Source organism: Apis florea, unplaced genomic scaffold (assembly GCF_048593485.1).
Source record: "Apis florea isolate Af1SG1 unplaced genomic scaffold, ASM4859348v1 contig_3367_pilon, whole genome shotgun sequence".
Classification (NCBI taxonomy): Eukaryota; Metazoa; Arthropoda; class Insecta; order Hymenoptera; family Apidae; genus Apis; species Apis florea.
The window spans coordinates 2,015,218-2,028,999 of NW_028256746.1; the positions used below are offsets into that span (position 1 = coordinate 2,015,218).

The 13,782-nt window shown below is 37.1% G+C and overlaps 2 protein-coding genes across 5 annotated transcripts in view; both read left to right on the forward strand.

Moving 5' to 3' along the window:
- The window catches only part of LOC100863535 (lost and found), a 187,194-nt gene extending 177,453 nt beyond the window's left edge, over positions 1 to 9,741 (forward strand). For all 4 annotated transcript variants that reach the window (XR_015293217.1, XR_015293218.1, XM_012489113.3 and 1 more), the window contains one exon: positions 618 to 9,741. Coding sequence is in view for 1 of the 4 variants with exons in the window: in XM_086911740.1 (XP_086767866.1) it covers positions 618 to 648 (31 nt within the window). In the remaining 3 variants the exon portion in view is untranslated. The remainder of the gene's footprint in view (positions 1 to 617) is intronic.
- Positions 9,742 to 11,775: 2,034 nt separating this feature from the next.
- LOC147657008 (laminin subunit alpha-1-like) overlaps positions 11,776 to 13,782 on the forward strand; it is a 69,219-nt gene continuing 67,212 nt past the window's right edge. The window contains exon 1 of the mRNA XM_086912092.1: positions 11,776 to 12,073. Within this exon, the coding sequence (XP_086768218.1) occupies positions 11,953 to 12,073 (121 nt within the window). The 5' untranslated portion in view covers positions 11,776 to 11,952. The remainder of the gene's footprint in view (positions 12,074 to 13,782) is intronic.

Here is a 13,782-nt window from a genome sequence, read left to right on the forward strand (position 1 = left end):
CGTGTTAGCAGATTTCACGAGAAATGTTCGGTTGAACGGAAGGTTTTTATATCTCTCTCCGTTAAAGATATCTTAACGATCTACAACAAAAGTGTAGTGAACGTGTATGGTGTGTGTGTGTGTATATATATATATATATATATATATATATATATATATATATATATATGTATATATATGTATATACTGATGAAAAGTTTCAAAGGAATAATTTTCGAATCTAATCCAACGTTGACTATTGTCGATCGAAAGATTAAAGAGTCCGCTATTGGATCGAAGATTGAGAGATCGGTACATAGATTCTTCGTACAAGGATATTCTAACAATGTCGATTATTGTTAATCGGATTTCGTTAAATCGAACGAAAGATTTTCACATTTATCATAGACGAGTATGTCGTATACAATTTTCAAAGCCAAAATTTTCTTCGTATCGGTTATTGTTGATCGAGAAAGAAAATCAGAACGACAAATACCAATCGAATATACTCACCACGATATAAAACTTTTCGTTCAAACCGAACTTTCCGGATCTTTCCCTTCAAAAATTTCAACTCGATTCCCCTCACCTGACCGAGTACTACACGCGTTATGATGGTGGATTGTTGATGGAAACAGAGGCAGGCCTGGACCAGAGCCCGCAGGGTGAACCGGTGCGGTGGTGCCCTCACCGCCCCCTCCCGCCCCACGGGGACGTGGACCCCGTTCCTATCCACATCGGTCGCGTGTTACCGGCCAACATCATCACCTGGCCAACGTGTTGGCGTGCCACGCAACTCACCAACCGCGGATCGGCCAAGTTTCGACCGGCGCTGCTGCGTGTCCAACCCGGCCGACGACGAGGCGCGTGTGCCTCCCTCGCCTGGATCGTACAGCTCCGTCAACAGGAAAATACGTGCGTGCGTGTATGCGTGTGTGCGAGTGTTCGTGTGCGTGTGCGTGGAGCTAGACAGAGTCGTCGCTCGTCTCTGATCTTCGCGTTTCGCGAAGGCGTGGACGACACGTGATCCGACGGACAGATTGGACAAAATTTCGTTGCAGCGCGAATATACGTCGTTGTGTATGCGTGCACTTGTTAGAGAGAGAGAGAGAGAGAGAGAATTCGAATGGAGAATGGAAATCATCGAGAAGCAGGCAGCGGAACGAGCGAGCAGAAGATTCGTTCTCGTTGCGCAAGATGATTTGTCCCACCCCACCCCACCTTCTTTTTCTTTTCATTCGTCGAATTTCGCGTAATCTAGTCGCGCGAACGTCTCCATCGCGGTAACCGATTTTCGATGGAAACCAGTTTTTCCTGTGGAATCGCGCGACGTGGATTTCGAGGATTAGGATAATAGTAGGGAGGAAATTCTATCCGTAATTAAAAAATAATTCTCGTTAAATAGTACTTTTGGGATGAAATTGAGAATAATCCACGAGGTGTATGCGCTTTTTCGACGCACGTCACGAAACCGGCCTTTTTCCCGTCAACTCGGGATCGAAAAACGTTTCGTATCGGGAAAATCGTTACCCTGGGACGCGTGTGCGTGATGAGCGCGGGTGCAGTACGTGTTAAATGAGCGCGCGCTCGAGTGGGCGAGAAATCGCGAACCGCAGGAGGGGCAAGGATTGGTAAGAAGAATGATTCGTTGTGCAACGCTGGCGTTTCACTTCGTCCACCCGAAACATTGAAGAGAAAAAGAGAGGGAAAATGGAAGGAAGACTTCGTTCGTTTCATTTGTACACCACGTAGATATGCGAAGATCGATTCGTTTCTTTGGCTCGTGGACGATATGGTAAAAGAAAGAGGAGGAGGCGCGCCCTACGAAATCGATCAACGTGCGCGCAAGATATTTGCTACGCGAAATACCCAACAATTGACGTTGTCCACTTTGGAGCGGATGAGAACCGAGACAGTTCGAAAAATCGACAATCGCTGTAGCGTGTATTTTTAGCAGAGGTATTATCGAAAATATTAAAGTAACAAAGAAATAATATTCATATATATGTTTTTTCGATACGTTCGGAATAGACGAATCGCGCCATAGAGGAGTAATCGACGAAAAACCATCCGTCAATATCGACTGAACCCCCTATTTTATACGAATTTTTTTCCAATACCTTACGTTACCTGCACAAATGTAAATTAATCGCACAAAATTTTTATATCCAACGATCGAGTAAAAATGAAGAAAAAAAGTAAAAAAAAAAAAAAAAAAAAAAAAAAGATAGTCATCGAGATTTGGATAAAAAAAAACATATTCCCTGGTTCGAATACTATTAATTTATAGGTACGTATGATTTGAATTCCGGTAACATGTTGCATCATTTTTACACCGAATCGAAACGGAAATCCTTTCACTGCCTTTAAAAAAAAAAAAAAAAAAACGGGGACAATAAAATAAAAAATTCGACGCGAGTTGTCGAATTGTCGCGGACAAGAAAAAAAGAGAGGGCGCCTTCTCCATCGTCCGAGCCGTGTTTAATTCGACACGAACACAATTCGAAGCGAGCACGAAGTGAAACGCGAAGCGGTCAGAGATCGTACCCCGTGTAACATATTTGTATCTACTACTAGCCGTTCAGCTTTGTGCCGTCTCCATAGATTACAGAAATAAAGAAAAGAAAAAAAAAGCATATATAGTTATAGAGGTTATATATATATAGCTGAGAGGGAGAAATGTTAAAAAAACGAGGATGGATGCGGTAGAAATGTGATGTGAGCGGATATATAAATAATAACGAGAGAGTTTTTTTTTTTTTTTTTCTTTTCAACTATCGAATTAGAGCACGAGATCCATATCACGAGAGAGTAAATCACACGATCGACGAGAAAGCGGATTTGCACTACGAAAGAGCGAGATAGACGCACGTTTGATGCGAAGATCGAATAATTAGGATTATGTCGAATCGATGCGTCTTTCGATTACCGATATCGCGATTAAATGTAGCGAAAAGAATTCCATCGTTCGTTTCTTAATTTATGCTTGCTGTGCAACGTAATAATCTCTCCTAATTTACGCGTTTCCTTGCGTGTTCGATGTTAAAAGTCGATCCTCTGACTAACGTTTCAAAAGAGCTACGATAAGAATATTCGTTTCGGCATAATTCTGACGAGGAGAAGAGAAGTGTGAATCCATTATTTCTCGTAGCCAGACTGATCCTTTCGGCTCTAATCTTAGCTACTTTCTCACTCGGCTACGCTACTGTAAAATGAGATGCGCCGATGGTTCACGAGACGATATCGATTGTCAGGAAACGAGAATGAGAGAGAGAGAGAAAGAGAGAGAGAGAGTGAGGATCGAAGAATCGAAGAGAGCGAGGGATTGAAAATTGGCAGAGAATGAGGAGAGCGCGTGGAACAAAGGATGTGAGAGAATGTGGTGAATGTCGGAGAAGAGTGTGGGGGCGTGAGTGGATATGCATTCGCAGTCCTTTGCGGCTGATCGCCGCGATTAGGCTAAGCGAGTAGGTAAGAAGTTCCGATTAGTTGGATTCGGACACACGGAAGCTAGCTAAAACTGCCATGACGGAAGAATGATGTAGAGAAATGGACGTATAAGTGAAATTTATAGCGAAAAAAAAAAAAAAAATCCACCACTGCCTTGACATGCCGCTTTCTTCCCCAAAATTTGGGCATTTTTTTTTTTTTTTTCGATTGAATTTTTCCTTTGAATCAAATCTTTAAATTGGACGGACTAGTCGTGAGAAGAGATTTATTTCAATAATAAGTATGATTCTTAAAATGAGATATGGTCGAAAGATTCAATTAGTAGAATTTTATAATTTTATTATTATTAATTAAGAAAATTTTTCTACGAATTTTAAGAAAGAAGATTCTATTATAATCGACGTGAAATACCTTATTTTTTTTCTTTTAGTAAGTACGTTTAATTACGCCCCATTGTTCGAAAATGTGTCAGGGAAGTGGTTTAGTTACATGTATAAAAGGGGGGTCATTTTGAGTCCGTGCTTTAAACAAAAGAGTGATTCGAAACCTTTTCTTGGCTCCTTCTCTCGAGGAAAAGAGCTGGATTAACGCGTTAATTGCGTTCTTTGTCGTTTTATCAATTCGATAAGCGAGAAATTTTAGCGCAGGAATCGATGAAAAGAAAATGAATAATGTTTGAATCGAGAAATCTTCGCTCTCTAATTAAATTTCGCATTGCGAGGAATATTTTCAGTGAAAATTCCCGAAATATTCGAATTCGCGACAAATCTTTCATCCGCTCTTTCTCTTTTGCTAATCTTTGCTAATATCGTCATCGATATCGTACGTATTTTAAGTCTTCGCAAGCTATAATTCGAAAAATAATTTCTCGATTCGTTATCACTTTGGCGATCGTGGCTTCCAACAACGTTATTTCCTCTTTATCTTCGACGATCGCGTGGCCAGCGTACAATTCGAGAGCAAACAATCGCGAGGACATTTACCACGTGTTATACCGGAGGAAATAAAGGGTTATTAACGCACCAGAGCCCCTTTTATGCGTACGTTTCGAAGCGATATCATCTGAAACATGAACGCTCGCCATAAATATTATTCAACTTGGAATAAACCAAGTGGAGTGGATGATACTTGGCTGGCCAGCGAAATACGCGATCACGTAGTCATTTCTTTTGAATTTTGAATTTTTAAATTTTTAAGCCATTTTAACCATTGTTTTTGCTGTAATCGAGCCTATGTGGAATATATCGATTTTTTTTTTTTTTTTGTTAAAATCGTATTGCCGTGTCGAATCCGAGTTTCGAGAATTTTTCCAACGAATCTATTCGAATGTGAATCTTCGATTTTAAATTTAGATCAATTTTCTCGCGTATTCCGCGCTTGCTTTCTACTCGCTATGCGATTGCTTTGATTCCGAGTACACGTATCTGGGATCGAATTAGGCGAATGTACGTAGATATTATATATCATATTGAAAATTTAATAATTTTTCGTGTAATGACTTCGATCATGATTTTCGATAATGTTTCACTGTACCGAATCGAATAAATTCTATCGTAGAATTAATAATGTTCGAAACGCGCCAAGAAATAATGAAAATGGGCATTTGAACGTTTGCGAAATTGGCGCGTTGTTCATTCGCCTGACGACACCCAGATAAATTCGTAGAAAAGACTGTGTACGTCTGTAATAAAATAATCGATATTAGTGAAATTTCTTAATTATCAAACGCGTAAAAGAAAAAAAAAAATCTAAAAATCACTAGGATAAATTGGTTGCTACGAATCTAGATGACTTGTTATCGTATGGTAATTTAACTTGTCGTAGGATATTCAAAAAAAAAAAAAAAGAAGGTAATCGTAAAAATGTGGAGCAGCATCGATTTGTAAAATCTGTCGATGGCTCTTTATATAGCCATAGAATCGTTTATCGGTGATTGCTGCGAGCGCAATCTTAGTGAAAATGCAACAATACACGATTTTTATTTTTAAAAAACTACAGAAAAATGTAGTCGTAGGTTTTAAATAATGAAATTTTAAACCGAGAAAGAACGCGACATTAATACCGTTTTGTTTTATCGAATATCAATCTTATTTAGATAATATTAGATGAATTTAAATGTTTTCCAAAATGGAACAATATTAAAAATTCGAGGTAAGAAAACGTTTTAAGAAATTTGAAAACAGCGCTAGAAAGAAGAAGTTATCGACAGGACCAAATGTCACGTTAATTCGAATTCGAATTTTCTTGTCATCAATCTCAGTATGCAAATATTTGTGAATATTTATTCGCATACTTAAAATTTTTTAGTCAATTAAACGAAGAAAAGAATATAGATTATTTCGATCGATTGGAATTGAGTGGATGGTGTCCGAAGTTGGTCGGTAAAGGTGGTTTCTATAAATTTCGCTTTGTAAATTAGTCAGAAATCTATTTAACGATCGTTGGTTAGGAAGAAATCTCTAGGATCTCTATATTTCATTTCGTATTTGTTCAAAGTGTTGCATGCTTTTAAATCGTCGCTTGTCCTCAAAGGGAATAAAAATGCTTAATGATGAGGTGCTGCACCCGACTATCGATAAATAACGTTCAAATTAGTGTTTAACATTAACGATAAATGTTTCGAATTCGTAAATTAAATTAAGAATGCATCTTTGGGATGCGCATTGAAAATGAGCATTGAAGAAATATTTTCCAACCGTTTAATCCTTAAGTCGCACAATAAGATGTTTGCAAAATTTTTGATAGATGTAATTTTACGAAAAAAATATCGAGACAGCCAAAAGTGTTATTCCAACGTATCGAGTATCGATCGGTATTAAGAATACAATTGAATATCCTTTCGTCACAATTGTTCGTATTCCCATGTACCGTGATCTCTCACAAAAACGAAAGAATGATTCATCGCCATAAAAAGAAAAATATTATTCATCGAATTGTGGAATATCGATTAACTTTAATGAGAGTCGTGTATGAGAGTCATGTATGATTAAACAAATGATGCTATTAGTCAGAGAGTGAATTAAAAGAAGTATTTTCACGTGTTGGGGGTAACGTCTAATATTTATTTCTTTAAGAGAAAGCGGACAATAATATACCATCATTTACGAACGATTATACTTATGCAGAAATCAACATCATCCACTACTTTACAAACATTTCATTCAAGGCATCGAAAACGTATTAAAACGATTGTCGTGTCCAATAATATTTACGATATTTTATTTCGACGAAATCTATTTCGTAAGAAAAGAAAATTAGAGAATTGATCAATTGTACACCTTCTTGGATGAATACGTTTTACAACGTTTTACCACTTAAAATTTCCTCGATATTTCCACCAGATAGAGATATAATCGAAAAAAGAAGAAAACCTATTTCGTCTTTGAACATTTTACTCTTCTATTGTAAAATCGACGTATATACACAGATTTCCATCTTATATTCGGATATCGATCATTTCTCAAGAACTCTATGGAAAACGCTATGGAATTCTGTATTTATAAAGTAACAACGTCATTCGCGAATCATTATACTTACCTAGTCGTATAGCATTGTCATACCGTCACCACGAGAAAGCATCGACCATCACCAATCTCGTTATTACGCGCAATACGATATTTTGAACGATATTTGTATTTATACGATTGTTCCATGTTCGAAGCTGACGAAGAACGCGATATTTTGAGATTATAATATAAGAATGATTAAAAGAAACTTATGTAATATGCCCATCTAAAATTAATCATCGGACGAACAAACACCATACGCTGTTACGACTTAACGAGAAGAAATTATTTCTTGCAACAGAGCCGAGAGTTTTTCAACGGGTTCAATATTTTCTACTCTTTCTTTCTTTTTTTTTTTTTTCGAATCTAACGACCTAAATCGTGATTTCACCTGAAAAAACTCAAAAGTCGAAAATTCTTGGAAATATATACTCTCGACTCTTCCCAACTATTTTCTCAACTCCGTTATGTTATTTGTTCGTCGTGGAAGAATTCAAAACGAGGATATTCGCGTTCCCAGTGCGGCTGTTTTTTGGAGCATGACCTAATAATAATAATAATAAGTAATGGGAAACAATACAATAATTTTTCATACCGTTTTTACTTTTTACTACTATGATTACTTACGACTGTATAATGTTACACTTATCACGTATATATATTTATATATCGAACATCGTGTACGTGTCGGATACGATACATTTCTAATCATCCGCGCGCGCACACACGTACACCGACGTGCATATTACGCTCTCTAACGTAAAAATAAATAATTTGTATCTATAGCCGTTGCAAAGAGATTCGCTCCATTACGATATAATAATTATATATATATATATACGCGAGAGGTAGAGAAATTTCGTGCGTGTTCGTATATAGGTGTGTGTAAGCGTGCATGCGCGTGTGCTGCGTGTCTGCTGCATCTGCGTGTTAAATGTTGTTAAAACAGGGAGGGGTAAAGAGGTAGAGAAGTCACGTAAAAAAGAAAAAAAAGAAAAGAAAAGAAAAAAAAAAAAGACGAACAACCAATTTCTCGTGGTAACCTGTGCGCGAATGAGTGTATTCATCACGATTCGCTCGACTCGTACGTGGAACGAGCGAGGGAAGGCGATAAAAAGGCGTATTATTGAAGAGAGAAACGGCGATAATCACAGATTGCAGACAGATTTCCTTCTTCCTCGCCCACCTGGCCGATTTGGAATAAAAAAGAAAACGAAAGAAAAATCGGTATATGGATTTTAGAAGGAGAAACGAATGCATCGTTTTTTTCTCGGTGCAGTGTTCTTTGTTAGATGAAAGATCGTTAACGGTTAGGAATCTCGAATGTTTCTATTCTGCTAGCCGGGAATAAAAGGATACGTATCGCTGTGGAAACAAGAGGTCGCCACCCTGTAATAACGTGCTTTCGGTGTAAATCGTTTTCAAATCGATTCTCGACAGGAAGGAAGAGAAACGAAAGGACGGATCGATCCTCCGTTGTTGCGTAATTTCTGCACATTTCGAAAGCTCTAAAGTTGCACGAGCGACTTGAGAAGAGAACTCGTAGCGAATTCGGCCGATTCGAAATTTTTCGAAATTGATCCACACATCGATTTAGAGACACATATCTCTCCTTTGCTCCGCGCACATATCAAAACATATATTTCGATCGCGTTCGTACAAATTAGAAATAACATCGTGTGAACGTGTGAAAGTAATAGATTAACACTTGGGAATAATGTATTCTGTCAATGTACAGGGAGAGGAGAAATCTCTGTAGGAAAACTGCCAACCTGCTGACGCGACAGTTTTAAATCTATCGAAGACACTTCCATACGACATCGTAGACACGGTAGATGTCACTGCCGAACGAAAGCGCCTACTAGAGAAAGAAAATAATTTACGTCGAGAAATGTCGAGCAGAGGATAAATATAAAAAAAATATGCGATCCGATATATATATAAAGGAGGCGCGCACGATCATCGGATGTTGTACCGTTCTAGTTTCTAAGTACGTGCGTGTTGCAACGATATCTAAACGCCATATCAATATCTGTCTGCGCGTATCATCTGCGTGTAACGATAAATTAAAAAAAAAAAACGGTGTAGATGACCGAACTACGATGAAGAGTGATGCGACACTCGCATTTTCATATATTATTTTGTCAATCCATCCCCTCGATCGAGAATGAAACCTATCCCCTCTTTGCTCGTTGGAGGAGGAAAGGGTTCGTTCGTCGCTTTCTCGAAACGTGTGAATTTTTGGTGTGACGTAACGTTAACGTAATAAGAGGATATGGAAATCGGAGTGGGCGCATCGTACGTTAAAATTTAAAATGCGAAGCAATAGAGATGGCTGCTCGATACGCGTGATATACGCGATCGGGATTTTTGGTCGAGGCGAGTCGATAGTTCATAGCAATTATTGTATAACGATAGTAGTACTATACGTGTCGGATCGAGCATCACGCGATCGAGCAGCCGGAACACCGATTTGAAGAGCGAAACTTGGGAAACTTTGAGCCGCTTGGTAAATTTCAGTGCTAAAAAAAAAAAAAAGAGAGAAAAAAAATGAAAAAAAAAAAAATACAAGAAAGAAAACACTAATTATATCCATAACTATCCTATATACCTAAAACCAAAAAAAACAAAAACAAAAAAAAACAAAAAAAAAAAAAAGATAACCAAAGCATTGTAACCTTCTAGAGGCAAAGAAGAAATAGAGAAGTACCTAATCTTGTATGGTTTAGTTCGACCACTGATTTGTCCGTGTGTGTTCGTTATTGAAATATGTTTCTTTAGTAAAAAAATGCTTAAAAATCTAAAACCTGACTATTTACTATTTTCCCTTTGTATCCAATTGTTGGTCAGTTAATCCTTTGAGGTAGGGGCAATAACAAGCAAGAGAGATATGGGTGCGAGTCAATAGAGTAAGTACTTCAAAGAAATGTTTCAAGAGGTTTGTTCCATTTTAGTTACGACCGATTTGATGTTCACTAAACTCGAATTATTCTTAAAATCGTGTTTCTAAGGAAATGAGTCAAAATATATATTATTAATGATAATTAAGAAGGAAAAAATTTTCAATATTTTGCAATAATTCATTTGCTGAAATTCATATTCCTGATTGTTCGATATTCAATATATTCCGTGCATAAAATTCGTTTTCCATTGGACTATTATTTATGTTCTCGATGAGAATTATATCCGTATAATATTTCAAAGTGAGAGGAAAAATTTGTAATTACAAAACTATCGTGAATCTGGGCATTATTGGTACATATAAGCATGGAAAGGTAAGGAAACGCGTATTGATCGTAGATAACGATGTATAAATTCCAAGTCCCTTTTAGAAATCACGAATTATAAGGGCAATGCCTGCAGGCGATAGCCGGTAAGATACCTATATCGGATAAAAGTAAATCTGATATCTTATACATTGGAACTGGATATTTGCCACTGCAAATAACTTTTAACGGTATTTTAACACTATATTTGGTGAAATCGATACCTCGAATAAAGTAAAATTATGGAGAAACGTAATATTATTATTATCATCAGCGTGAATCTTATTTTTACTTTAATAATATATTCGTAACACAAATTTACGTGTATAAATATTATACAATATTGATAATACAAAAGATTTAAAAAAATCCATAATAATTATAATAGAATTTTACTTACCATTCGAATAAAAAAAAGATAAAAAATGGAAAAATTACTTTTCGTTGTTAAATATAATTTTGTAATTAAAAATATTCGTTCCAAAAATAATTTTTCATATAATTTTTTTATATTTTTTTAATAAAACTATAACACGTAATTATGGTTTTAAAATTAAATTTACTTATTGACCAATAAATTCTCAAAATAACGTTACTATATAATTTTCGCATAATTATCAGTAAGCGAAGAAAAAAAAATTATATTCGTAAAATCATACAAAAAAAAAATAATCCGTAAAAGGAATATAGAAATCGTTTTAAAATTCTAATAAATATTACAAGTTACCTGATCCGAGGAGCGAAGAAAATTCGACGAAATTATAATCCATCATAATCCTTCGATCAAAATATTAGGGTAGCGTAACCGATAGAAGCCACGAAGGTGAAGGGTGGGGGGATGCTCAAAGACTTGTCTCGGTGGTAGCTCAACACTTCGGTTCAGTTCGCTCGCGGCGCTCGCACGGTTCGTGTTTCTTGTCGTTACGTCCTGCTTTCCTTTTCAAACGATTTCGTGGTCACAACCGTCACTCGAAAGGGACCCGTTTCGTATATACGTGCGCGTGTGCATGCACATCGAACTATTTACCACACAGAAAATAAATACGAAAAGATTCACACAAGAATCAACACACGGAATACCATCTTTACGTACGAGTGAAAAGTATAGTTTCGAAAATGGCGGGAGAGAGAGATAAAGAAGTACCTTAACCTGTCACGGTGCAACAAGTGAACGCCGTCACGTGGAAAAACGAATTCTTCGGTGTATCGACGATTGTTGAAAGTTTCGCGAATGGTGTGTCACTTCGATAAAGGTTGAACGTATCTGTGTTTTTCGATTCCATCACGTTAATATTCCTTCGTGTTACGACGCGCGAAACGACTTCGTTACCACTACTTCGAGCGCCCGGCGTATTTCGATAATCGAATCTATCGATCGATCATTCTCGGTGTCTGGCGTCGCGAAACTTCTCTTCGCGGTGTGTGATCGCGTTCGAATATCTCGATTACGTGTTAAACGCGAAAAATGAACGTCGATTCGAACGATTCGAGCTCGCGAGTGATCGACCCGTGCGAACGGAAATGATATCCGCGTGTCGATGGAAACAAGACACGAGGATAAAAGTGCGAATGATCCGCGGCGATTGTAACGAATGTCGAGTGTCGTTGTGATCGGTGTGACCCACGATTCAATTCCAACGGCGAAGACTAGTTAAGAATTTCGTTGCTTTCTCTTTGATTTATGACTCGCGTGTGCGTGAATGGTTGTCTTTGTTCGTCGATATCGCGAATTGCGAATATTCTCGTGAATCATGGCTGTTCGAATGCATCGCTCTTCTTTAATGTTACGAAGCTTCTTCTTTCTCTTGTTGCTCCTGTGGAATCTGAATGTCGCGCATGCTGCTCGTGGATTTAGACACAACACGAGGCACGGTGAGTCTTTTCGCTTGTGTTATATTTTTATTTTTATTTTTTCTGTTTTCCTGGAATCGAGTAAACATCAATCTGGCTAGCGTTTAGCATTTAGGATATATTGAATTGTTCGTAATTATATTGCGAACGTTATAGTGTGATAATAATATGCCAATAAATTATTATTTATTTATTTATCAGAATATTATATATATGTAATATCATATAGATAAATTTCTATTTAAACCTCATCTTTTTAGCAAAATTTGCAAAAGTATTTGCAATCTATATAATTATATATTATACATTCTCATAATTATATATCATTTTATTCGATATCAACAACAATTCGAAATTCCATCGTAAATTACCGCTTTTATCGAATATCGCAATATATTTCTGCAATTCTTTGTGCAATACACAAATTACGATACAAAAATTATTCTTTTTATCTTTTTATTTATAACGTGTTACTTGCAATAACATTGATATCGTTCTCATTCTCGCCGAATTTAATTTTCAGAACGAAGTAGCTTTAAATTGGTATCATTAATTTCGCACGATAACGATAAATTACAACCTTTTATTAGTTTGAGAAATTTTCACATACGTGAAATAATCGCGCTAGGTGGTCCACCTTGTTGTTGTAAATCTTGATATTCATGTATATCTATGCAAAAGTTAAACATTACGCGTTATTTATTTATGATTTTCACTCTGTTCAAATATACCTGAGCAAATTGAAATTTACTAGCTACTTGAGATTCTGGTAATATCTCGTTTAGCATATTTGCCTACTGCAAATATCCATAAATAACCATTTCTGGTAAAAATGTTCAAAGTGCATATACCGGCAAAAGGTGAACGAACTTATCACTCAATCCAATACGTTTTCGGCAGATTGCTATATAGACCAACGACGTGACTCGAAGTTATTTGCATAACAGAGATTTGCATAACACGTAAGGCACATAATGCACATGAACGGATTGCCGTTTATTCGTAATGTCTCAGATGTTATGCAGATTCCAAGAGTGCAACGCCACTCGAACAGATCAAGATAGAAGGTTTTTATTGGTGCCGGGCAAAATCGCTCCTTCGAAACGTATTTGCGCTCGTTCCTTTCAACTCGTGCGTGCGTCTCGTTACGCGAAAGTGTAATTTTTTATAGCCGACGCGACAGTTTTACGTGCTATTTCCCGAAGCGCACATGCGTGTAGGCTTTTATTCGATTCCTGCTGTTATTCCTACGAGAATACATTTTAAAACTTACTCTTTATTTATCCATCTAAATTTATACACGCTTGACGAAGCACCTTTCTAAATCTTGGCATTTTTTTCCCAATCCAAAATTCAATCTCGACTCTACGCGTAATACAACGTTTTTTAGAATGTTTAATTTTTCCCCTTTCGGTTGATAATAATTTTAATTTTTCCCTTTGCCCTCCCTATTGTAGAGGTAATCAATTCCACGAAATCTTGAACCCTTGATCTTCTAAACATCCACCGAATCGTTTCTGTCGTAATATCCGTAATAACTTCCGCAGCTTCCCCCTTTAATTGAAGCCTTCAACGACTCCTCTCCCGACCAACATCTGCCTCGTTCGGACGAAGCTGCTGCCTCGTAGTCCCTTTTTTTAGGATCCAGATTTCAAGGTATATCGGTACACCGAATCTCTCGACCGAATTAGGCTAAAAACGTGGAAGGCGGTCTTTTTTTCCACACAAGA